The sequence below is a fragment of the Hippocampus guttulatus genome, chromosome 15 (genome assembly GCF_054856545.1).
Source record: "Hippocampus guttulatus isolate MCC_2025c chromosome 15, RoL_Hgut_1.0, whole genome shotgun sequence".
NCBI lineage: Eukaryota > Metazoa > Chordata > Actinopteri > Syngnathiformes > Syngnathidae > Hippocampus > Hippocampus guttulatus.
In genome coordinates this window covers 13,950,353-13,975,714 of record NC_141275.1, presented here as the reverse complement: position 1 = coordinate 13,975,714, position 25,362 = coordinate 13,950,353, and the positions used below count along the sequence as shown (strand labels likewise).

At 45.3% G+C, this 25,362-nt stretch overlaps 5 protein-coding genes across 8 annotated transcripts; 3 read left to right on the top strand and 2 right to left on the bottom strand.

The window, feature by feature from the left end:
* Positions 1–620: 620 nt before the first annotated feature.
* LOC147194039 (solute carrier family 22 member 4-like) lies at positions 621–6,151 on the top strand. 2 transcript variants are annotated; one of them, XM_086130931.1, is made up of 12 exons: positions 621–1,019; positions 1,657–1,885; positions 2,210–2,392; positions 2,461–2,564; positions 2,651–2,805; positions 3,287–3,458; positions 3,727–3,859; positions 4,154–4,248; positions 4,320–4,534; positions 4,921–5,103; positions 5,200–5,335; positions 5,929–6,151. In XM_086130931.1, exons 2-12 carry the CDS (start codon positions 1,679–1,681, stop codon positions 5,996–5,998), a joined length of 1,653 nt encoding a protein of 550 aa, XP_085987057.1. In that variant the 5' UTR covers positions 621–1,019; positions 1,657–1,678; the 3' UTR covers positions 5,999–6,151. The 2 variants fall into 2 exon arrangements, with proteins under 2 accessions (XP_085987057.1, XP_085987058.1); XM_086130932.1 differs by having other exon boundaries at positions 1,641–1,885.
* Positions 6,152–6,572: 421 nt separating this feature from the next.
* On the bottom strand, positions 6,573–11,801 carry LOC147194038 (solute carrier family 22 member 4-like). Its single transcript, XM_086130933.1, has 11 exons — positions 11,595–11,801; positions 10,694–10,876; positions 10,067–10,170; positions 9,832–9,986; positions 9,324–9,495; positions 8,899–9,035; positions 8,447–8,537; positions 8,161–8,375; positions 7,517–7,699; positions 7,294–7,429; positions 6,573–6,747 (listed from the first exon to the last, which is right to left on the bottom strand). Exons 1-11 carry the CDS (start codon positions 11,799–11,801, stop codon positions 6,687–6,689), a joined length of 1,644 nt encoding a protein of 547 aa, XP_085987059.1. The 3' UTR covers positions 6,573–6,686.
* Positions 11,802–12,893: 1,092 nt separating this feature from the next.
* On the top strand, positions 12,894–16,109 carry ufm1 (ubiquitin-fold modifier 1). The gene is made up of 6 exons (XM_086130743.1): positions 12,894–12,962; positions 13,069–13,125; positions 13,533–13,590; positions 13,939–13,978; positions 14,088–14,120; positions 14,594–16,109. Coding segments are annotated over exons 1-6 (294 nt in total). The 5' UTR covers positions 12,894–12,960; the 3' UTR covers positions 14,698–16,109.
* Positions 16,110–16,334: 225 nt separating this feature from the next.
* On the top strand, positions 16,335–22,201 carry smad9 (SMAD family member 9). Of its 2 annotated transcripts, none has more exons than XM_086130741.1 (11): positions 16,335–16,650; positions 16,797–16,941; positions 17,568–17,692; positions 18,441–18,513; positions 19,065–19,319; positions 19,867–20,082; positions 20,269–20,538; positions 20,792–20,899; positions 20,963–21,184; positions 21,303–21,559; positions 21,793–22,201. In XM_086130741.1, exons 5-11 carry the CDS (start codon positions 19,124–19,126, stop codon positions 21,934–21,936), a joined length of 1,413 nt encoding a protein of 470 aa, XP_085986867.1. In that variant the 5' UTR covers positions 16,335–16,650; positions 16,797–16,941; positions 17,568–17,692; positions 18,441–18,513; positions 19,065–19,123; the 3' UTR covers positions 21,937–22,201. The 2 variants fall into 2 exon arrangements, with proteins under 2 accessions (XP_085986867.1, XP_085986866.1); XM_086130740.1 differs by having other exon boundaries at positions 19,065–19,349.
* On the bottom strand, positions 21,728–23,780 carry rfxap (regulatory factor X-associated protein). Of its 2 annotated transcripts, XR_015103042.1 has the most exons (4): positions 23,124–23,780; positions 22,900–23,010; positions 22,527–22,684; positions 21,728–22,444 (listed from the first exon to the last, which is right to left on the bottom strand). XR_015103042.1 is itself a non-coding variant. In XM_086130742.1 (3 exons), the coding sequence occupies exons 1-3, from the start codon at positions 23,544–23,546 to the stop codon at positions 22,577–22,579; spliced, it is 642 nt and encodes a 213-aa protein (XP_085986868.1). In that variant the 5' UTR covers positions 23,547–23,780; the 3' UTR covers positions 21,728–22,576. The 2 variants fall into 2 exon arrangements, 1 of the variants encoding a protein (XP_085986868.1); XM_086130742.1 differs by having other exon boundaries at positions 21,728–22,684.
* Between the last annotated feature and the right edge of the window lie 1,582 nt (positions 23,781–25,362).

Sequence of the window (25,362 nt, the reverse complement as noted above, 5' to 3'; positions counted from 1 at the left end):
GGAGGGTGCGCCCACACCTGCGGCTGATAAGCGCTCATCTTCTGCGTTTCAGAGCTCTGCTGATCTGCAAGCGGTTGAGTGGTATCTAGTCCACGCGCTTGCCATTTTTCTACTTTTCTGCACACTCAATTGTTTGTCTTTTTCCAGTGCCTACCTCTCTGCCCAGCCTGGTTTCGCGTTTTCCTACATGGACCACTTGACCCTGCACCTATAACCCACCAACCCACCCCCACTTGCAGAATCACTGATTTATAAAATATTCACTTGAGTATGTCTCTCCTACTTCCCCTTCAAATTTCCGTCCTTGTAGAAAATATTGAGCCCATCTGTAAAAGTTCACCTCTGACCGCTAATTTATAAAATGCATTTTTTTTAAGTCATTATCTCCTAGACTCTAGGAGATAAAGGGGTCGGGAACCTATGGCTCTTTTGATGATTGCATCTGGCTCGCAGATAAAACAAAATATTCTTGCTTGTTTAATCCATCCATCGATTTAAAAAAAATAAAATAATAACTGTTTATTTCCTGTTCAGGGCTGCAGTTGGCTCCAAGAGCAATTTTGATTGGATATACTGGCCTCCGTTGCCGTTGCTGCGGAAACGGGTGAACGCCCCCTTTTTGAATCACCCCGCTCGGTCATTAGCTCAAAACTAATCTGAAACGAATAAAATGGCGAAAAGAAAAAAAAGATGACGAGTATGGTAGACTTCAGGACGAATGGACCGAAGGATTCGCCTTTGTGGAGTGAACAGGTTCTGCGGTGTGTCCGATTTGCAATGACAAAATACCATCGATGAAACGTCGAATGGAAAGTGACACTTTGACAGGCGCCATGCAACGTTCGCATCAAAATACCCTGCGGGAGAGAGACAACAGAAAGGAAGTGTGCAAGCAACTGAGCACGGTGCAAGGTAGCCAGCAGCAGCTCCGCGTATGGACCCGGCAAACTGACTAAAATTCCGCTAGTTTTGCTGGATTTTTAGCAATCGTGAGGAACGGAAAACCACTCGCATTAAAGGTGAGTATTAGAACAAAGTTATTTAAAAATACATTCAGAGGCTTATCATACTGACATTTTGTTGAATTCACTGTTAAAATACAGTGTGTATATATATATATATATATATGGCTCTCCCTGAAATACATTTCCAAATATTTTGCTTTTATGGCTCTCTTAGTCAAAAAGGTTCCCGACCCCTGTAAGAGGCAGTAGAAAAGTATTTGGGAAAAAAAACACATTTTAAATTCAGTACACGTAATCATGCAACCGATAAGAAACATGCTCAGATAGGCACCTTCCAGGGCAATAAAGAACAGGAAAGCATGTGATTAAAAAAACCAAGGCATGCAAAAAAATGGCGCTGGGTGGGGATGGCCCTGTTGCTTCCACTGTCTCTCTTTCCCCCGCGACACCTGAAATGGGTTTTAAAGTGCGAGCCAAGATTCATTTGTGATATGTGGACTTTAAACCTGTTTGCTGTGACAATAAAAATCAGTCCCCTCATCTGTTCTGAACGAAGGAAGCAGGGGCGGATCTTTCAGGTGGGCCGTCAGAGATAGTAACTAGTCCAGGCCCGTTCACAATTTTTGCGACAGCTTAAAGTGCCATGATTGTTATCTCGCCATTACACATCTTCAGTTCTGCCTTCGGATAGTTACCCCTCCACCTTCCGGAAGATGTGGGACTATGATGGCAGCGTGGCCTTCCTGGGAACGTGGGGTCGCTTCCAGCTCTTGGTTTTTTTTCTGCTCTGCTCCACCGCCTTGCCAAATGGTACAGGCTCCTTCTCACTGGTCTTCGTAACGGACACACCCCAGCACCGATGCCGGATCCCTGAAGCCAACCTCAGCCAAGAGTGGCGGCAGGCGGCGATCCCACTGGAGGTACACCACTGTGCGTTGTCATCTCTCCGCATTAAAGAAACTAAAGGGGGAACAAAGGATTTCGTCCGCCAGAAGTCAGCTGGGATCGGCTCCAGCAGCCCCTAGGACATATTTTTATTTTTTATTTTCTTATTTTTTACGTTTGCATTTCAGGATTGAAAAAAACTTGTATGGTTTGTATGGCATTTTGCCAGATGTTGTTTCAAATAGAAAAATGTCCATTATCCATTTGGCACAAGTCAAATTGCGTGTGTGAATGCTCACCCCTCGGCAGTCACAAAAAAAAAAAAATGTCTTGTGGTCTTCATGTGTGTACCTTTCGAGGTGGTGGACGGGGAGCCCCAGGCAAGCCGCTGTCGTCGCTACAGGTTGGACGTGCTCCGCAACTTCTCAGCCGGCGGGCTGCTGCCGGGCCGCGACGTCAACGTGAGTAGTCTGGAGCAGGAGGACTGTGCAGACGGCTGGGTCTATAGCACCGAGGTCTACCACTCCACTGTGGTCTCCCAGGTCAGTTTTTCATCCAGAAAGGAGGTCAAATGTTGGCGAGCGTGACACTGTCAATCATGCACTTCCAGTTCGACTTGGTGTGCGCTCAGCGTTGGAAGCAACCCTTGACCGCCACCATTTTTTTCCTGGGGGTCCTGGTGGGATCCTTTTTCTCCGGAGTGCTTGCTGACAGGTACCTGCTGGGGAGGATCAAGAATTCTCAGGAACTCGGTACAAGGTGACGGTTTGCGATTGAGGGTTGTTGTTTTTTTTCCCTAGGTTTGGCCGAAAACCGGTGCTGTTCGCCACCATCGTAATTCAGGCCGTGTTCTCAGTGGCACAGATTGCAGCTCCGTCCTGGGAGGTGTTTTGCTTTCTTCTCTTCTGCAATGGCCTTGGCAATATCTCCAACTATGTGTCATGCTACGTGCTGGGTATGTTTTCTTTCCAGTGCAACATGAAGATACTTGTACTTCACACAAGCAGAGCTGCTTTGAAGTCAATTCTCTGAGCGACAGAAAGCCAATGACGGAGACCTGAGCTTTTGGCTCTTATGGCAGTATTTCTTCCAGTGTTCCAGCACTTGAGCAGCGGTATACTGGAAGTACTGCAGCTCAAAAAAGGAATCCAGTGGAAGTCAGACATTGGGCCCAATATTTTTTTTTACCAAAAGCAGTGATTTAACAACATGTGGTAGAAGCTTTTGTCCAAACCCATTGAGCTAAGGTCGGTCGCCTTGCCTCACCAAGATGACTCAAAAACAACCAATTTTTTTTTTCAGGAAAATGTATTACTTTGTTCATCAAAGGTTGACTTTTTTTCTCTTCAAACTCCCAACATCCCCCCCCCCCCCCCCCCCACAATGCTTGAGAATCCAGACTGCCTGCCACACTCAAGTTCTTTTTGCCGTCACAGGCACAGAAATCCTCACAGGCAACGCTCGCGTGTTTTACTCTTCGATGGGGGTGTGTCTGGGCTTCGCCTTTGGTTACATGACGTTGCCGCTCTTCGCCTACTTTCTGCGGAGCTGGAAGACGCTGCTGCTAGCCATTGGGCTTCCCGGCCTCTTCTACATCCCCATGTGGTGGTAGGCACACACCAAAAAAAAGATGTTACAATATTGACCTGCTGTCTCGGTTTTTATGAAACTCCAGAGGTGGCAATAGTACCGACACTACAAGGAAAGCCTTTTGAGCATTTTCTGATCCCCTTGCTGTCCTTGAGGTCTATCTGGAGTGGATATAAAAAGTCTACACACCCCTGCTCAAATGCCAGATTTGTGTGAATAAAAAAAATGAACTTGGTATTGAACACAAGTGGTTATCCATTGTGCTTCCCACTTTTGCATTCGACAGGATCCTCCCAGAGTCTCCAATGTGGTTGCTGTCTCAAGGCCGAGTGACAGAAGCCGAGGCCATCGTGAGAAAAGCCGCCATCATGAACCGGGTGGTCGCACCGGAGAAGATCTTCAGCAGTGTCAAGTTGCATGCAAGTTAGACTTTTGTGTCACTGTGCTCACTGGACACTTTATTCGCAAAATATGCCCCCCCCCCCACGCCCAATAATTAAACAGCTGAGCATTTGAAAGATGCTAGTGGAAAGTGGGAGCGTTTCCATGAGCCGACCAGCTTGGAGCTAACAGCTACTTTGGCACATCAAGTTAAAAGACTGCATAAGAGCAGTAATGACAAAAAAGAAAAACTGTGCCAAATCTAAAAATGCTAACATCAAATTGCAGAGTTTCTGGGGGCTATTCAGACTAACATCCGTTCTACATTGTAGATGGATGAGGAGAAGCCAGCAAAGTCCTCCGCTGTTCTGGAGCTGGTGAAGAAAAGACGCCTCGCTATCACGCTCATCCTTCTCTGCTGGGTGTGGTGAGTTCACACGTATCAAACGAGCATGACCGTTACAACTGTGTTTTGAGAGCAAACTGGCTCGTCGGCAGGTTCTCGCTGAGCGTCTGCTACTTCGGCCTGTCCCTGAACACGTCGCAGCTGCACTCGGATCCGTACATCAGCTGCTTCCTGTCTGCCGTGGTGGAGGTGCCGGCGTACCTGAGCTGCAGTTTGGCCATCCGCTACCTGCCGCGACGGCTCGCCGTGGTGGCGGTCTTCCTCACCATGGGCCTGGCGCTTTTCTCCATTCAGCTGGTCCCTCGGAGTAAGTGTCGCACCAAAGCCAAAGAGTTGAACTCAAAACCGGAAGGAGTTAAGGTGGCGTGATTCAAAAGTAGCAGGGCTCCCTCAACAGTCTTAACCAATATGGCTTGGTCAGCCATTTTTTGCTAGGTACATGTCTCAGCCAGTTGAGCACCCTTTGTCAGCTCGTGCTCAAGTGTAGTTAAAATCCAGAAAGGCACCTAGAGCCATCTTGCGCAGGGTCTGGATCAAAACAACATCATTCATATTGCACTGAGGTATAGTTGAAAACCAGTCGTGCTCTTTCAGCCATCTTGCGTCGGGCTGCGTCAGCCATTTTGCATCGCGTTGTAGTTCCAAACCAGGAAGGTTCTTGCTTGGGCTGTTGTCATCACCCTTCAACCTCAGGTATCCTGGGTTTGGCCGTGGCTTTGGAGATGTTGGGTAAATTTGGCGCCACGGCGGGAACGTCGCTGCTGTTCGCCTTCACGGCCGAGTTGTACCCGACGAGCCTGAGGAACACGGCATCCGGGATCTGCGTCATGGTGTCGCGAACGGGAAGCTGCATCGCGCCCTTTATCATACAGCTGAGTAAGCGCTTTTTCAGGGGAAGGGGTCCCAAACATTCAGTTTGACGTTGACATTATGACGGGGTCGCTCTCACTACCTTTGTGTCACACCACACAGACATCTACTTCAAGTATTTGCCTTATATCACCTTGGGCACTTTGGCCATGCTGTCAGTCCTGGCCACGCTCTTGCTGCCGGAGAGTTTTGGGCGACCGCTTCCTGAGACTCTTGAACAGATGCCAAAGAGGAAAAGGTGGGATGTCTTGTTTTTCTCATTGGGGATTATCTGACATTACAAAAACAAACTGTCAATAGACACAATGTACAACATGTTCTTTAACATATAATACAAACAATGCTGTGACTCAGATTGAAACTAAAACAACCTTGAGCCGACCAAAACACCATCGAGAGGAGGACTCTGCGGGTCAAGGCCTTGAATTAATCATGCTGAAAAGTGGAGAAAAACTAAACTTCAAATGCCTTAGGAATGTGTGTGTGTGTGTGTGTGTACACAATGACAAACAACCTTTCACAATAATGCCTTGGGACAATTCAGAGTGAGCAATAAACCTCCCATTCATGTTTTTGGAATGTGGTGTGGTCGTTAAACGCAACTTTTTTTTTCCATCTTCTGCGGTAAAGCCTCTCCTGACTCAACAGCCAACTCATTTTTATTCTTTGGGTTTTAACTCTTCATGAGACTTGAGTTTAGTTTGACTGTTTTTGCTCCATATACCTGTACAGCTTTTTGTATACGGCGGCGGTTGTTTTAAAGTGCCCTATGAATACAGCTGAGTTGATTGAGTTCTTCTTCTAACAAACTGTCACTTTCCCTCCCTGCAGAGTGACTCGTCTATGCGATTGCAGACGAGAAACCTTCAATTCCACGAGCGTCTCCGAAAGCCGATTGTGAATATCTCGATTGCTGTGGATTTTCCCGGCAAATTATACAAATGCATTTTCTGATTATAATTATTGTATCATGCGTTTTATTTTTCATTTGATAACAACTTGTAATGTTTGTGTCCATTCATTAAAGAATAAAAGACATTAAAACATGCAGTCATCTAATTTTTCATGAGTCTCTTTCTGCACTTTTTTCGCCTTGTCGGGTCATCTGTCGCCTCACTTTTCACCTCGGCTCTGCTTAGTGCTACAGGAAGCGATTGGGTGGCCTACCCTGAAGGCCGGCCTGCCCACCACCGTGGAGTTGCTCAGCCTCGTGCGACCCAGGAGCCAAGGAATGCCCCCTGCCGGAAACAGTTGCTCACATGCAGCACTTCCCCGGTAAAGCAAGATATACATTTTTATGTTAAGAATTATTCAATTATAATAATTGATCAAGTCATAAATATTTTTTTTAAATGATTTGTTTAAATGTCTGTGTACAATAGCTTATTTGACTGATAATATTCTAATTGTTTAAAAAAAAAATTAATGTGATTTTTATTTTTATAAAAAAAATAATACATGCTTTTCCTCATCTTTTATTTTTCCATGAATGCAGAAATAAAACACCAAATAAATGCATACCGTGTGTAAGTCATCATGATGTATCACACAATGCAATGCTACAATTGGTTGGTAAAATCCAGTGAGGTTCACAGTGGGCTTTCGATGACCGTGGATTTGAAGGTCTTTCCTCTTGACAAACAGGTCAAGCTGCAGGGACGGAAATCAACACGAAGGTTCGTTAGGGGAAGGTGGACGAAGGACGCAGAAGAGAACGACGAGGCGCTCGGTTGTGCCAAGGTAACCTCTGAGTCAGTTCACATTGCATTATCTGAATAAAAAGTTGGACGCGTTCGTGACTGGAGAGGGATACATTTAAGGTGAGTGGGGAATCAACTCTCCTTTCACAATCTGAGCTGTCAACGGAATGTCCATGACGGTATCTTTTTGTTTACAATTTATACTTCAGAATCTGTGATCATTATCGCGAGCTTGTTCCACCGTCATAATCCTCCACGTTTTCCTTTTATTATCCACAGTTGAGTCAATAAATCAGTCTCATATCAAAGAGGTGAATTTATGTGTTCTGTGTTGAGGAAATATCACACCACCGTTCACCCAAATAAATTTTAAGGCCTTGAAAGTATGAATGGATCCAATTGAAAGATTTTAATTGTGACAGTTCCTTGAATACATTTAAACTGACATCGGTCCATCGTATTGATTTGACCCTTTATGGTAGCAAATAAGACCCACCTTTGCCTCTTCTGGATCTGTTCAAGGGTCTCGGGAAGCGGTCGCCTAAAACTCTCCGGCAGGAAGAGCAGCGTCACGATGGAGAGCATGGCCAGAGTGCCCAAGGTGATATAAGGTAAATACTTGAAGTAGATGTCTGTGCCGTACCGACATGAAAGTGGTGACAAAGCCGTATTAAAAACGCCAAAGTCACACGAAACCCCCTTCTCCAAAAAGTGCTTACTCAGCTGTATAAGAAAGGGCGCGATGCAGCTTCCTGTCCGTGACACCATGAGGCAGATTCCGGAGCCCGTGTTCCTCAGGCCCGTCGGGTACAACTCGGCCGTGAAGACGAACAGCAGCGACGTTCCCGCCGTGGCGCCAAACTTACCCAACATCTCCAAGGCCACAGCCAGACCCAGGATGCCTTGAGAATAAAGGCCAACGACAAACAGACCAAGCAAGAACTGTGTTGGTTTGGAAGTATAACTTGGCGCAAAATGGCTGAGGGAGCACAAGATGAAAGTGGGAGTTGTTTTTAATCCGGACCCTACACGGGATAGCTGAAGGAGCCTGTCTGGATTTTAACTACACCCCAGCACAAGATGACCAAAGACGGAATAGGACAAAATGATTGATTCTCCTTGTTTTGAACTAAGACGGTTGGGGGAGCAATACTGGCGAACAAGAGCCAGGCCGGAAAATGGCCAACGTGAGGGGACTGAAGGTGAACGACTTGTTTTGAACGACGCCCTGGCACCAAATGGCTGACCGAGCCCTTTTGGTTTTGAACGAAGATGATCGAGGGAGCCCTGCTGCTTTTCAGTTACGCCCCTTTCCCGCTTCTGGTTTTGAGCACAACTATTGGGCTTTGGTGTGGACGCTCACTCTGAGGCACCAGCTGAATGAAGAAAAGCGCCAGGCCCACTGTGAGGAAGACGGCCACCAGAGCGAGGCGTCGCGGCAGGAATCGGATGGCCAGACTGCAGCTCAGGTACGCCGGTGCCTCCACCACAGCGGAAAGAAAGCAGCTGATGTACGGATTCGAGTGGAGCTGTGATGTGTTCAGGGACAAGCCGTAGTAGCAGACGCTCAGCGCGAACCTGCCGACGAGAGAGCTCACTGTCAACGTGTGGGTGCGCCGGCTCTTCTTTTCTGATGGGTGTGAACTTACCACACCCAGCACAAGAGGACCGTCATCAGCGCGACGCTTCTTTTCTTCATCAGGTCCAGAACAGTGTAGCGCTCCACTGGCCTCCCCTCATCTGCCTACAACACACAATGGTTAGCATTCGGTTTCCCCACATCTTAACGAGCTCGTACGATACGGCCAAGACATTTTCTATACTGAAGGCCTTCGTTGGAGACCATTTTAACTGCTAGCGGCTCACCCAGCAGTTAGCATCTTTCAACCACGCAACATTTTTCTTATTGGGGTTCTTAATTTCTCTCCCGCTTCAGGTTTCTTTGTAGCTGCTAGCGCTTAGCCTGATTACCCTCAGGCGACTCCCCCACCTACCGCTAGCTTCTTTCCAATGCTCAGCTCAGTCTTTTGGACGATGGACAACTTTCAAATTGGTGTCGCTAATGAAGTGTCCAGCAAGCGAATTGACACAAAGGCTTAACTTGCATGCCACTTGGAATCGGCAAAGATCTTCTCCGGTGCGACCACTCTGTTCATCTTGGCGGCTTTTCTCACGATGGCCTCGGCTTCTGTCACTCGGCCTTGAGACAGCAGCCACATGGGAGACTCTGGGAGGATCCTGTCAAAAACATTACTTTTGTATTTATTTTACTGCTGACTTTTTTTTTCATGATATCTATAATTTGTACTCCTTATTTTGTCAACATTGTCGGTTTTGCTCTAAATTGTCCCTCTCGTGCTCTTATTTGTGACGACAAAGAGCATACCAGCACGTGGACTTTAAGCTAAATATTAAAGACGGCGATAAATGCGATGGCTTTCCAAATCATCAGTCCATTTGCCACCTCGGTGTCTAAAATAACAAGACAGCAAGTCGCGTGTGTCCCTGTAATATCCTTGTGCCTACCACCACAGGGGGATGTAGAAGAGGCCGGGAAGCCCAACGGCTAGCAGCAGCGTCTTCCAGCTCCGGAGGAAGTAGGCGAAGAGGGGCAGCATCATGTAGCCCAAAGTGTAGCCCAGACACACGCCCGTCGACGAGTAAGCCACCCGAGCGTTGCCCGTGAGGATTTCTGTTCCTGTTCCAACAAAAACAACTTTTTTTGAATTTCCTGTCGTGTCAAGCAGGAGAAAAATTGGGTTTTTTGCCTTTTGGATTTCGAACTTGAGAATCCTGAGGAGAACAAATTAAAGGAATGTAAAGACGAAAAGACTAATCCATATTAATGCCTTCAGCAGGTTAGGCGACTGACGGTCTGCTCATTTGGCTCTCTAAACAAGCTCAAATACAGGTGCAGTACATTCAGAATGCTCAGGTCTCTGACTGTCACTGAATTCCTGTCACTCAGAGAATAGACTTCAAAACAGCTCTGCTTGTGTCAATGTCTTCCTGTTGCACTGTAAAGAAAACATACCCAGCACGTAGCATGACATGTAGTTGGAGATATTGCCAAGGCCGCTGCAGAAGAGAAGCACGGAGAACACCTCCCAGGACGGAGCTGCAATCTGTGCCACTGAGAACACGGCCTGAATTACGATGGTGGCGAACAGCACCGGTTTTCGGCCAAACCTAGGAAGAAAAAAAACAACAACCCTCAAACCGTCACCTTGTACCGAGTTCCTGTGAATTCTTGATTGCCCAGCAGGTACCTGTCAGCAAGCACTCCGGAGAAAAAGGATCCCACCAGGACCCCCAGGAAGAAAATGGTGGCGGTCAAGGGTTGCTTCCAACGCTGAGTGCACACCAAGTCGAACTGGAAGTGCATGATTGACAGTGTCACTCTTGCCAACTTCTTCAAGTCATCAGGAGCTAAGCTCTCCCCCCCCCCCCCCCTCCCGCCCCCGTCACTTTGATGGTGGAGTGTAGAACTTGACAATATGGCCTTAAAATGTTGTTGTTGTTTTTTTAATCTTAAAAATCCAATTTTCAATGGTAAATGTTTGATTACATTCATGCTTGTGTCCTACGTGTTGTGTTGTGTTATTTTTGTTATTTTGACTTCAAAATGGCGCCGCGAGAGTGGCTGCCTTTCCAGCAGCTCCTATTTTTTGTTGTTCTACTTCTTCCTTTCATAACTTTGTTGCTGTGAATTGGGAATATCTCCATTGCGAGACTAATAAAGGTTTTCTCATCTTATGCTTTTACAAAGTACAATGTCAACTCTTCTCTCTTTCTTTCCATCTCTCTACAGACCACGATGAACTACTAATGTTCCCCAAATAATCTTATATAAAATTTAATCTGAAGAATACTCCCTTTATGCAAATGGTATTGACCTGGGAGACCACGGTGGACTGGTAGACCTCGGTGCCGTAGACCCAGCCGTCGACGCAGTCCTCCTGTTCCAAACTGCTCAGGTTGACGTCCCGGCCCGGCAGCAGCCCCCCGGCTGAAAGCCTGCGAAGCACGTCCAACCTGTAGCGACGACAGTGGCTTGCCTGCAGCTCCCCGTCCACCACCTCGAGAGGTACACACATGAAGACCACGTGTGTGAGTGCTGAGAAGTGAGTACTTATATTTTTGTAAATCCTGAGAGATTCATCCACAACACGTTTTCCGTACTCTCTGAAATCAAAGGGTAGTGTTATGTGAATGTTGTGAGAACATTCGTTCCACAGCACTGTGCCAAAAACGTACATTCCTTTTTGTGTAAATCAGAATCGGAATCATCTTTATTGGCCAAGTATGTAGAACACACAAGGAATTTGTCTCCGGTAGTACAGGCGGCACTAGTATCATAAACAAGGACATGACAAATAAGTATGGAAGGACATTCCGTAATGTAAGGGTACCGTTGTGCGGTGGTACCACCCAATGACAGCCGTAAGACAATGTGCAAAATATCAAGAAGAGCTAAAGTGATCAGTGGTCGAATACAATACCATAACAGTTGTGCAGCTGGTGCAGAAAATTATTGCACTATTTTAAAGTTACCAGTAGCAGTATTTGTGGTGCAACAAGTATGCAGATGTCCTTGAGCTCTGAGAGATAAAGCATTCATAAAACACAAATGTTCTCGGAATGTTGTCTGCTGAGAAATGAGCATTCATTTCATTTCTATTCAAATGTTAAGAGACGAACATTCGAACTGTGAGGCCTTTTTTTTTTTTTTTTTTTTAGTTTCAGTTATTTTATTTTTTTTTGAAAACCAGGTAGAAACCCAGAAGAGCAGCGTACCTCCAGTGGAACTGCAACCTCCCACCACTCCTGGCTGAGGTTGGCCTTAGGGATCCGGCATCGATGCTGGGGTGTGTCGGTGACAAACACCAGCGAGAAGGAGCCACTCCCGTTGGGTAAAATGGTGGAGCAAAGCAGGAAAAAAACCATCAGCTGGAAGCGACCCCACGTTCCCAGGAAGGCCACGCTGCTATCATAGTGCTGCATGGTCCGTGTCTGTGTGAATTATCCGACGGTACACCTGATTGAAGCACAAAGTAGTTTGCATGAATGGGAAATAATGCCGGCACTCGTTGAGGCCTTAAGGGGATTTTTTTTGTTTTTTTGATATGTCAAGACTTGCATTTCTTTCAACCCACTAGATGACACTCCCCTTCGTGCACTTCAGGTGAGAGGAGATTATATGTATTTTTTCAGTCATTTATTTGTTTAAAACATTAACGAGGTTTTAGGATCATAGATCACTCGTTTGACAACGTTGTCACACTAACCCAAATTGCACTAAAGTCACGCACATGACTCACACTTCAGGTGTCAGGTATTGACAATTTGGGAAGATTAGCAATTTGATTGTGTAAAGGAATTAGAGGTCAAATTTACTGATGGGATAAAAAAAAATCCTGCAGCTGAAGGAAAACTTAAATTCCTAATATAAAGAAAGGTTTTTGCGTTCACTTTTTCCTCATTTAGTAAAAGGAAAGGTCAAGGCAGCTTTATTTATATAGATACAGTAGCTTTATTTATATTTACAGTATGTCGTTTGCAACCGGGTTTAAAAGCATTCACCCTGAGTTTAAAAGCGACTTCACTTTTACTGGCAGTTTATTCCACTCGCGTGCAGCATAACAGTTAGAGGCTGCCTCGTCACGTTTGCTTTCAAGTCATCATGTCAAGACAGAAGTACATGATAAATATGAAATGTGAAGAAAACAGCAGCCTATGCCCCCATCCTGTGTCTCTTATTTGATATACAAGAAACCACCACACTTGTGGGAAAACAACCGATCAGAGATGGATGACATGATTTAATAGCTCCCCACAGTTGACAAATATTAACTACCCAGCGGTTTGGGGAAAAAAATCCGCTTGTTTGGCATCACTGTTGCCATTTACAGTCAATATTAGTAGGACGATGAGAATGCCTGTTTAAATCGAACTTATTAATCACCTGCGGTTTTTACCCAGTCGTCACATGTGTAATGAATACATTTTATTATTACATTCGTTAAAAGTAATTGTTGTGAAACAACAGAGGCGCATATTTATGTGTCACAATTGAACTACATCGATGACGTGTTTGTCGGGGTCCTTCTCGACTTCCTGGTGTGCGTAAACAGATGACAAGTTGAGTCGCCTCGCTTGAAAAATGTAAGTTTTTTTTACTCGTTTACCTGTGACATACCGTATAAATATTGAACAAAATGCCCGATTAAAACTGGGAGGACAACCGTGCCACTCTTGTTCGTTTGTCTAGGTCTAAAGTAACGTTTAAAATTACGCTAACGTCGGACCCACGGCTCCCTTTCAAAGTGTGAGTACTTCCCAACACTTACTGACATCTGAGTTGCTAAAATCGATCTGAAATGTGATTTTTAACATTTTTTATTCCAAATCGTTGTCTCATTTTCTTCGTTGTACTCCGCCGACGTTGTTTGAGTTTACACATGAGCAGGTCGTCGCTTGCAGCACGGCGTTTAGTGCTAGCATATGCTAGTGACTCAAATTGGCAAACGTATTTGGGTAGAAGCACAGATACTCGCCTAATTACTGTATAGTAAACATCAATTTGAGGTGTGGGTAGGCACTCTTGACACAGCGAGTAACATTTGTTTGCAAAGAATCAAGCCAACGCTCCATAATAAGATACACGCAAATCCAACTTTAAAAAGTCAATATGGATTTTTTAGTATTGTAATATGGTACTTTTTTTTAAAATAGATTAAGTGTTCCAGAGAGCACGCCGTTCACAGCAGTTTTGAAGTTCGCCGCCGAGGAGGTAAGACGACTGCTTTGTGAACAGGGCCAATCAGGCTTTTTAACCACTATACCAACTGTTAAAAAAAGAAAAAAGCAACGTGCAACTTTAATTCCCACTAAAAATCATACAACACGAGCGGAATCATTTTTTCACGTGTTTTTTGCATATTAACAACAAAGGAACATCTTGGCAGAAGCCAAGTTTCCATCCCCATTCATATGTTGCAGAAGTAAAAGTATTTAATACAGTGCATGTCACTTCTGTATTTATTTTTTACTTATTGTGGGTGGCTCTGGAACTGATTACAAGTAATAATCAGGTTCACTGTTTTGAAAATGTGTCTTCACGTCACTATCCTGTGTGCAGTTCAAAGTCCCATCAGCCACCAGCGCCATCATCACCAATGGTGAGTTCGAATAAATATATATGCGTGTGTGTTAGTGTGTTTTGTATCTTGTTTATATGCGTGTGTATATATATATATATTATTGACATGCTGCATTCTCTCCTTGCAGATGGAATAGGAATCAACCCTGCACAAACAGCAGGTGAGCGGTGATACTCATTGGTCAATAATACGCTACTCACAAATAGCATGAATCTTTGATGAGCTCAGTATGCATTTTTGGGAAAAAGTGTGAGTCGCCGGAGGGACATGAGGGAGGAGGCAACATGAAAAGTCGCTCAGGATCCCGGATCTGAATATGCTCATCACTCATTCGGCGCGTATGCGAGTTAAAAAAAAAAAAAAAGACCTAATTGTAAAAGTAGTAGTTTTCTAAGTACATTTAAATTTAATTTTAATTTTAAATATGTTGCATTTGTATTAAAATATTTTACCTCAATGGAAATGTTGACATTTGAATTTTTTTGGGGGTGGGGGGGGGGGTCACATTTTGAACATGTGTCTGACTATGAAGAAACAGGATGATTCAAATGTGCTGCCTCATGACACCCGACCACAGTTTTCTGTCGCCCCGGCTATGCCTTCCTCACATTTTTTTCTCCTGTGCCCTTGCAGGCAATGTGTTCCTGAAGCACGGCTCGGAGCTGCGCATCATCCCCAGAGACCGAGTGGGAGGACGAGGAGACAGACGCCGCTCGTCTCCGCCGAGGAGACCGTGACCAGACCTCTCCTCGTGCCCTATTTATGTACTGCTCTCCCGTGTGTGTGTTTGTGTGTACATCTACACTCATCATGGCACGCCGCATGCTGCCCGCTGGGCGTTCCTCAGTAAGTGTATGTCAACATCTTCATTCTTAATCTTCATGAATGACAATAAAACACCACTCACATAACACGCGACAACTTATTGGACCATATTTGGTAACTCATTGCACATTCCAACCGCAAGAACTTAAACCCAGAACTTTGGTGTGTTGTCAAAACTTAGTTCCAAGGTAATTTACCAGGGCCTAAAGTAGGCCCTGCAAGGGTGGGATAATACGTTTGATCGGTTCAGGAACCAGTGGTGTTACTAATGAAAATTAAAACCAGAAACATATAACCACAGACAATTGTCTCATTCATCATTGTTATCAAAAGGATTTTTGGGGGGGGGGGGGTAGTGAGTATTGCAAAAAAAAAATTTAAGCTGTACTTGTATTTAACATACGTTTGTAATCATTTGACCCATCCGTGTTTATCGAGGCCTTAAATAAGAACCTGCATGTGCAGTGCAGTACCTTCGAGAGGTCTGGGGACCTTTTGGATCTGCAACTCTGAACACAGATTGGAATTTGTTTTAGTTGTAGTAACTGCAGTAGATATTCCAAGTCCACGCAGCCCTGTACAAATGCCATGTTTTTATTATATATAAAAAAAAAAGAGCCCAAGATAACTCATTTCAAAATTTAACGGTGAAACCAAACGGTGGCAGCATCATGCTTGAGGCTGTTTTTCTTCAGCCGGAACAGAGACCTCAGTCAAGGTGGAGCAAAGTTTGAACCGTTTCACTTTTTTTGAGTGGGTTTAATGAGAGGAGCTTTTATATTGTGTTCAGTTTCCATGCACACAGACTATTATCGTGTCTTTATCAAATTATGAACTGCAGATCCTTTCAATGCCCTGTCTAGCATTAATAAATGGATGCTTCATTCTTAATGTTTCAGGAAAAAAAAAAGAGTAAAAGTCTATTTATGCAGGTGCAGATCTCACACCTGTGTAAAGGTACCCTCTAGTTACGTATGATCATTCTAATGCGTTTTTTTAATTTGACTGCTTCAAGATTTCCCCCATGACCTCCCAAACACCAACAGATGCATATTTATGTGAAAACCTGTGGAAATGTAATGAGGAGACCGATAGTTCTCGGGGCTATTTCAAACTCCCCTTTGAACACTGTCTTTGCTCCCATAGAAATACTTATTTACATGTGTTACTGTTTAGTGATGAACTTGTGAGCCTTTTAAGACCAACAGGAGTGCGTTTCTATGGAACCTGTGCAAATATGGTAGTTACACAGACGGTTGTAGGGACGGTTTCAAATCCCCCATGACTGTCATCCCCTCCCTTCAATAAAAATACTGTACACACATTTGTGGCATGTAGTTTAAAGTTCCCCGTCACTTTCCTTAATTCAACACGCACTGGTATACTGTATGTAAAATCAATTTTTAATAAGTATACACAAACTTTGTTGCACCTGTACAAACGTATGACATTTTCAATTTTTTTATTGTATCTTTGTTGACGTTAGGAGTATAACTATTAAGGAAACAATAGGCTTCTGTCGGTTCAATTGGTCAACTATCTTCTCAGACTTTGAACCAGCTCAACAGCGGACTTTGGTCGCGACACCAGGCCGGCCGACCGCAGCCTCTTTACGGCGTGGAGGACGGCGGCCACTGCGCTGTCACACCAGACGAACCGCTGTGCAAAAAAAAAGGGGACACGATGCTTTCCCCTCCTCCCGGCGGCGGGGTGATGTTCCGCGGCAGTTGCTGTAAACTGTGAAAATGTCAAACTTGCAGACTGAGCGTCGCCAGCCAGGCTTGCGTCATTAACCGGACCAGACCGCCGCGGCACGGCGTCGTTTTGTATCCTTCCGCCCGGCCTTACCGACCTCCCCACTTAAGGTAATGAAGTAACTTTCGATTTCAATGACTTTAATGTGACAACGCGCGTTTCTTTAGATTTAATTTCTTGTTAACCGAATTTGCCGTAAAATAAAGGCGTGATGCGTCAATGACTTGACGCGCACACATACAAACATGTTTGTCAGGTGGGAAGGCGGCGGAGGGATCTGGAGCGCCGGTGCTGCGGTTCCAGCCAGCCTGACGCCGCCGTGGCTGCCGAGTGGCGCTCCGGCTGGAGCCTGCAGGAGCCCTTCAGACTCCAGCGGGCCGGCCCGCCTCCGACCTGCGGCGGCAAGTGTGCAACATTAACATACGGGGTGGTTCCGCCCTTCACAACAATAACCTGCTAATGTCAAGTACAGTACTATCCTGGTTTGGATTTTCACGCTGGCGGAGGTGGGAGTAAACGTCACGTTAAGTGTGAAGCATAAGCAAATTTCAAACAAATCTCAAGTTATGTGTGTGTGTGTGTGCAGCACTGCGTCATCAAGTAAATGCAACACACTTGACATGGCGCATGACATGGACAAACACAAATACGCTCCACCCTCATGTAAACAACTTGGTCTAACTTTATTAGTAAGTTTATTTCACATTATTATTAGCGCTAACGATCGTAACACTTTAGCTAACGATAATATGTGGTGGTACCACTGCAGCTCTGCTTCGCGCTTGGCTTGGGCGTGCTAGTGCGTCACCTGCTTGTCCAAGTGTCTCTTTCTCTCACCATGTCATTGGTGAAGCTTGTTGTGTGTTGTAAATTAGCTCCATTGTGATGTCAAAATATGGCAAAATTCACCAAAAGCTGTCTCACAGACGCTTGTTTTTTTTTTTTTTTTTGAATCAACACCCGATGGGTCAGATTGACTGACATAGTACGTCTCTGTTTAAATGCTTCAACTTTTGTTTTGAAACAGCCACAACGGATGCCCTCCACTCAAGTGGGCGCCCACGCAGTACTAACGCGCACCTTCTCGCTGGCTTCAGTCGCGACTCACCGCGTGGACTACTACGACCAGCTACTACGAATGCAAACGTGAAGGTGAGACATTATTATTAATCACTTACTCATCATTAAAAGTTGTGGCCTTTATGTTGAAATCTTAATTTGGATGACTTTAACGTTTAATGCCGTTTGTGGTTTTGGGTTATAATGAACAGGGTGATTCACAATTAGTTTGAATCATGATTAAGAAATGGTGCTTGTTGATTATGAATGACACTTGAGTGAGCGTTGCGTTCAGTTCAGTAGTAAGAAGAATTTGCCTTGTTTACTTTTTTGTCGAGGAGTGGGCGTGAGGAAGAAGAAGAAGAAGAGGAGGAGGAGGAAGGGGGTTGGGGGGGTTCCTGGTGATAAAGCATTAGGTAATTGGACTATCTGAGCGGGCAGACTGTGTGACGCCGGCCTCCATAAAGCAGTTGTGTTTGAGTGTCTGTTTACTCGGCTCTCGTGTGTACAAATAAAAGAATAGCATTTTCCCCCTTTTTCTATTGTTTAAGTCATCATGCGATATCTTTGACTTGTGTGACCTGTCAACTTCCGGTGTGATGCAGCATCATTGTGAGCAGATGATATGTGGACAAACCGAAAAGTAAACACACACACACGCGCACACACAGCCCTCCTCCTCCTCCTCCTGTCCTGTGATGTGTTCTGGCCAGACAGTTTGGCTCCTGGGCGTCTTTCACAAGAGAAAGAGAGAAGCCACAAGAGGACCTTCCTCCTTGTCCTCCTGCCTGGAAAATCTTCTTACTCCTCACCACCAGCATCTTCTCACCTTTCTTGACAGGCGTACCGGACTTGGCAGAATCATTTGGACAGTACGGCGCTTTTCATCACTACATCTGGCGCAGGTCAAAAGGGTGAGTGTTTATCTGCTAACAGTTGTGGACGTGTTTTCACTCTTGTATAGCAGTAAACAATAAGTTGCTCATAGTAGTAAAGCCAGGAACATGACATCTGAATGAATGTTTTGTGACTAACCAATAGTGGTTAACTAGTGCTGGTGTGACTGAGTCAAAATTAGTAGCTAATTCAAACAAAAAAACAAGAAGTCAGTGCGTTCGGTGACTCAAGAATAAATTGGAAATAAATACGGTCATAATTTTTAAAAAAATGACAGAAGATGGCTTCTTTATGGCCACATCCGGCACATGTTATGAAAAGGCAATAACACATTTTAATATATGCTAACATTTGTTCACTTCAATTTAAAGTGCTATGACAGTGAATCAGTAAAAAGTCACAATTTTTTTTAAAAAATCGACATAACATTGCATCCAGCACGGATCATGACTGTTAACCTTTTCACACTTGAATGGCAGTGAATCAACTAGAAACGAAAACAGTTTTTGAATTTTGTAAGAGCACAAATCAACAAGTGGCACCATTATCTTCTCACTTCTCTCGACAGATGCGGCAAACCTAGACCAGAATCATCTCGATTCCAAGCATCAGGAACAATAAGGGACCATGAACTCATCCACGTCCATCACGTCACTCTTCTCCTTCACCAGCCCGGCGGTGAAACGTCTGCTGGGCTGGAAGCAGGGCGACGAGGAGGAGAAGTGGGCAGAGAAAGCCGTGGACTCTCTGGTGAAGAAGCTCAAGAAGAAGAAAGGCGCCATGGAGGAGCTGGAGCGGGCCCTCAGTTGCCCCGGACAGCCCAGTGAGTGGCCACCTCTTTCAATGAAATCCAGTGGGTAAAAAATGATTGAAGTGACAGTTGTTGTTTTTTGGCCCTTGATGATTTATGGCCACCTGTATAACTTTGATGTTTTGATTTTCGGTCGAGAATGGCGGTTGGGTGAAAATTAAATGTTTGATCTGTGGCACCCAATTAAAACAATTACCGTTGATCTTTTAGTGTCAGGAGGTCATAAAATCCACAGGTAGAAAATACTGTTCGTCAAAATGTAACCTGCCAGATCTATGGCCTCTCATTGCTTTGTGAAAACCCTAATAAGTAGAGGAGTAGAGAGGTACACCAACACCTACACACAAAAGGAATGCTGATCAATTTATGGCACCTGAATACAGCCACTAATATAATCCTGTATTTTATGTGTTCATAGATTTATAGCCCCTGAATGATTTGTGACAAACCAACTTTTTTTGTGTGTTGGATCTCGATCGCCTGGCGTACCTGACCTTGTGTCCAAACAGGAAGCGTCACCCTCATCCCCGTGTTGACATCGTTATTTCCCCCATGTCAGGCAAGTGCGTGACCATCCCGCGCTCACTAGACGGGAGGCTGCAGGTGTCGCACCGCAAGGGCCTGCCGCATGTCATCTACTGCCGCGTGTGGCGCTGGCCGGACCTGCAGTCGCACCACGAACTCAAGGCGCTCGACTGCTGCGAGTTTCCCTTCGGCTCCAAGCAGAAGGACATCTGTGTCAATCCATACCACTACCGGCGTGTGGAAACGCCAGGTAAGAGTAAACCTGCCTCATCGGGCAGCTGTAGCAGTAAAAAGATGTGTTGTTATCTTCAGGGAATTGCAAAATGCATCCAAGGGTTTCTATTGATACGCGTTCGTCTGACTCTTTTGTCTTTTTTGAAAAAGTTGAGCTCGGATCCTCGAGCGCCATTTTCTTTCATCCCTCTTTTCCCGCCAGTGTTGCCGCCCGTCCTGGTGCCGCGCCACAGCGAGTTCAACCCGCAGCACAGCCTGCTGGCCAAGTTCCGCAATGCATCTCTGCACAACGAGCCGCTGATGCCACAGAACGCCACCTATCCGGAGTCTTTCCCGCCGCTGCCAGGCTCCTCGTCCTCCTTTTCGTCCTCGTCACCGTCCTCCTCATCCCACGGACGCTCGCCCGCCTCGCAGGGCTACCCCGACTCCCCCTGCAGCTCCACTGAGCCGGGTAGCCCTTACCACATTGCAGGTAAGACACCAGCCGGCTCATTTGCTGCCTAAACGGGTTGGACTCAAAATTGTCCTGTGATGATGGTATGATACGTAACATTAGCCCCTCGCAGCAAAAAGGTTCCAGGTTTGAATCCCAACTTGGGGTCTTTTGTGTGATTGCGTAGGGCCAAGGCATATTTTATCTTACAAGTAAAAAAAAAAAAGTGTGTATTTGAACCTGACGATTAGCATGGGACTTCGGGATTTCATGTTGTTTGCCCGCCCATCAGAAACTCCCCCTCCACCGTACAGCATGATGGAGTCGAACCCACAGGAGGACGTGAAGCCTGGCAACTCCACGGAAAGCACCAAGCTCACCTTCTCCGCGCCACATAGAGGCAAGTCCAGCTTCTATCGAGCGTGACCTCCGGATGTTCCGACACTTTCCGTCCGTCCTGCAGATTTGCGTCCCGTGTGCTACGAGGAGCCCGAGTACTGGTGCTCCATCGCCTACTACGAGCTGAACAACCGGGTGGGCGAGACTTTCCACGCGTCGTCACGCAGCGTGCTGGTGGACGGCTTCACCGACCCGTCCAACAACAAAAACCGCTTCTGCCTCGGCCTGCTGTCCAACGTCAACCGCAACTCCACCATCGAGCACACGCGGCGACACATCGGCAAAGGTCAGTTTGCCGTGAACCATCGCAGCCCCCCGACCGTGATAGTTTTCCGACATAGATTTGTCGTGAGGTCATAAATCAATGCCCTGCCCCCCCCCCCCCCCCCCCATGGCTCTCCTAGGCTTGCACTTGTATTACGTGGGTGGCGAGGTGTACGCCGAGTGCCTGAGCGACAGCAGCGTGTTCGTGCAGAGCCGCAACTGCAACTTCCAGCACGGCTTCCACGCCACCACCGTTTGCAAGATCCCCAGTGGCTGCAGCCTGAAGATCTTCAACAACCAGCTCTTTGCGCAGCTGCTCGCCCAGTCCGTCAACCACGGCTTCGAGGTGGTCTACGAGCTCACCAAGATGTGCACCATCCGCATGAGCTTTGTCAAGGTAAGACGCGCTCGCCGCAATTTAAAATCCGCACGAGCTGCCCGTTCGGACGGAATCTCTTGCGTTAGCATTTATTTTATGAGTCCGGCCAAGCGACGCAAATGTGGTACGGGGGCAAGATGCCTAAAGTAAAAAAAGCTACGTTTGAATTTTCATCACCAGATGACAGATGGTTGAAAACGTTGCTTTTATTCCAGTGAAGTGACAAAGCTTTTTTTTTTTTTTTTGTCTAGGGTTGGGGGGCTGAGTACCACCGCCAGGATGTGACCAGCACCCCCTGCTGGATCGAAGTGCATCTACATGGTCCCCTGCAATGGCTGGACAAGGTCCTCACCCAAATGGGCTCACCGCACAACCCCATCTCGTCTGTGTCGTAGAAAACGGGCGGGTGGCTGTGGAAGGCGGCGTTTGTGATGAGGACGCAGCCCCCTCCAGAAGTTTCCAGGATGTGGTCCTTGTTTACTGTGAGACTGACTTTCATTTGGCTTCTGTATGGCTTTGTTGTTTTCTTGTGCATCCCTACGGCACTTCAAGACACGTAGCGCTTCTTTGTGAGTTCAATTTGTCTTTTAATATTATTCTAATGTCCCGACCAATGTTTGGTTGTACTTATATTAAATGTTTTTTCGAGGCTAAAATGGATTTGGTGTTTTTGGTTTTTTTTGCACAGGGGATTATTATCAGGCTAGAGATATGTCTATAAATACAAATTGGTAACACAAAGCTGCTCGATGCAAATCAAGAGTTTCACGAAGTGAAATATTATTTCGTTCGCTGCGGGGGTGAGAGAGCTTGTGACCAGAAAACATTTGTGTTTTGTTTTCTTTGTCCGTGAGTGCAACTTTTACATCAGCAACATTGAGTCATTGGAGCTTTTTCAAAAACCTGCAGTGGAAAAAACTCTTGTTATGAAAAGAAAAAAAACCCCACCATGAAATCATCAACAACAACAAAATGCACCACAAACCTTTTAACTGTAAAGACAATAAATAATAGCGTGACTGAGTACGAGGAGCGTCAACAGCCGCTAAAGTTGTGCTGCAGCGCCAGACTTCGACTCTGCACAGCCAGGATGTGCTGCTGCTGCTGCAAGAAGTGAATCACCTCGGGACTCCTCAGCAGTGACTGGTGGACAACAGCACAGCGCATCAGTTTGAAAAATAGCAAACTATAGTGTTATAACACTCGATCATGAAAATTTGTGGTTTATACAGATATGTTTTTTTTAATAAACATTCAAATAAGTTCGTTTTTTGTATGATCAATATGCGCTATTGTGCAAGGATGGAGTATCAAAAGGGTGTTCACTGTGTGTTGTGGTTATGGTGATGACGACTTACCAGTCTTTTTTGGTTAAGCACCTGCTCAATAAGGGAGGGTCTGGTCGGCCGGTCTCCCATCACCCCTAAACGCTGCTTGTTGACAGACACAGGACGCTCTTCACAGTTGTCCTGAAACCAAACAATAAACATTAGTTTGAGAGATAATGAACAACTGAATGAAAATCATTCCCCAAAAAATCCGCGAGTCGGCGGGGGTTTCACTGTAGCGTGGGGGGACTGACGTCAATTTTGTTGGTCGACATGGCCTGGTCACTTTTTTTCTTCTTGTACTTGTCCTTGTACATCTTGTTGCGGTGCTTCTTGCACATCCACGGCTTGCGTTGCTTGGCCACTTGCGTGGTGGTCTCAGTGCAGCCGTCGTAGGTGCACTGCTTCGGCGCTGTGCCGTCGCCCTCCGACGCCTCGTCGTCGTTCAGCTCCTCCGGGCTCCCGGCGCCGTCCCGCGGGTCGGACGCGTCCAGCACGTCGCTCTCCTCGTCGGCGTCGTCCAGGTCCATGAGGTCGGTGGCCTCCATGGGGATGAGCGTGATTACGTCGCGGCTGTCCACCGAGCGGCTGTCGCCCACGATGTAGCGCTGGCCGTCCTTGGTGAGTAGGATGGCCTTCGAGGCGTCCTTGCGGACCGAAGCTTCGTCGTCGCTCATGTTGGTAAGTTGCAAGAAAAAGGCAACCGGCAAGGAGCTACGAGACGCTAATAACACGATCGCGGTGGCGAACGAGCGTCTGCCTCAAGTCTGTCTGTGTTAGCAGCGATTTGGCAGCAGTTTACGCACTTACTAAAACTAAATTAAGGCTACGGTTCTTAAATACACCACATTATGTGACCAGAGACGGGGTTGTTGCAAATAATATGACAGCCACTGATAGGTCTTCTTCTTCGTCTTCTTTTTTTACTCTTCGCCCCACCCCAATCAGCTTCCTGCGGTAGAGCGCTTCCGAGAGGACCGAGTATGGCACACGCATGTTCATTTAAAAAGCACAAAGTACAGTATTTTATAAAATAATGCAGTGTAATCAAATTTAATGTCATGTGAGATATATTTTCAAGATTTTTTGTAGAGAAAATTATGTCCCTTTATTCAAGAGAAAATTTGTTTTAGCTTAAAAAACGACCATGTATAGTCAGGCGTTTTTAGCAAAAAAAAAAAAAAAAAAACGACCATGAAGAGTAAGGCGTTTTTAGCCGAAAAAAACGACCATGTATAGAAGGCGTTTTTAGCCGAAAAAAAACAACCATGAATAGAAAGGCGTTTTTAGCCCCAAAAAAACAACCATGTCTAGTAAGGCGTTTTTAGCCGAAAAAAACGGCCATGTATAGTAAGCCGTTTTTAGCCCGAAAAAAGACCATGTATAGTAAGGCGTTTTTAGACGAAAAAAATAACCATGTATAGTAAGAAGTTTTTCACCGAAAAAAACGACCATGTATAGGAAGGCGTTTTTAGCCGAAAAAAAAGACCTTGTATTGTAAGCCGTTTTTCACCGAAAAAAAGACCATTTATAGTAAGGCGATTTTAGCAGAAAAAAAAGACCTTGTATTGTAAGGCGCTTGTTGCCGAAAAAAACCCGACCATGTATAGTAAGGCGTTTTTAGCCGAAAAAAAACAACCATGTATAGGAGAGCGTTTCTGGCCGAAAAAAACAACCATATATAATAAGGTGTTTTTCATCGAAAAAAACGACCATTTATAGTAAGGCGATTTTAGCAGAAAAAAAAGACCTTGTATTGTAAGGCGTTTTTCACCGAAAAAAATGACCATTTATAGTAAGGCGTTTTTAGCCGAAAAAAACGACCATGTGTAGTAGGGCGTTTTTCACCGAAAAAAACGACCATGTGTAGGAATGCGATTTTAGCCGAAAAAAACAACCATGCATAGTCATGCGTTTTTAGACGAAAAAAAAAATCGACCATGTATAGTCAGGCGTTTTTAGCTGAAAAAAAAACGACCATGAAGAGTAAGGCGTTTTTCACCGAAAAAAACGACCATGTATAGTGAGGCGTTTTTAGCCGAAAAAAAACGACCATGTATAGTAAGGCATTTTTAGCTGAAAAAAACCCCGACCATGTATAGTAAGGCGTTTTTAGCCGAAAAAAACGACATAGTATAGTAAGGCGTTTTTAGCCCGAAAAAAACGACAGTATAGTAAGGCGTTTTTAGCCAGAAAATGGTCGTTTTTTTCGGGCTAAAAACGCCTTACTATACTATGTTGTTTTTTTCGGGCCAAAAATGCCTTACTATACTATGTCGTTTTTTTTTTAGCTAAAAATGCCTTACTATACTATGTCGTTTTTTTTAGCTAAAAAATGCCTTACTATACTATGTCGTTTTTTTCAGGCTAAAAACGCCTTACTATACTATGTCGTTTTTTTTAGCTAAAAACGCCTTACTATACTATGTCGTTTTTTTCGGGCTAAAAACGCCTTACTATACTATGTCGTTTTTTTTTTTGCTAAAAACGCCT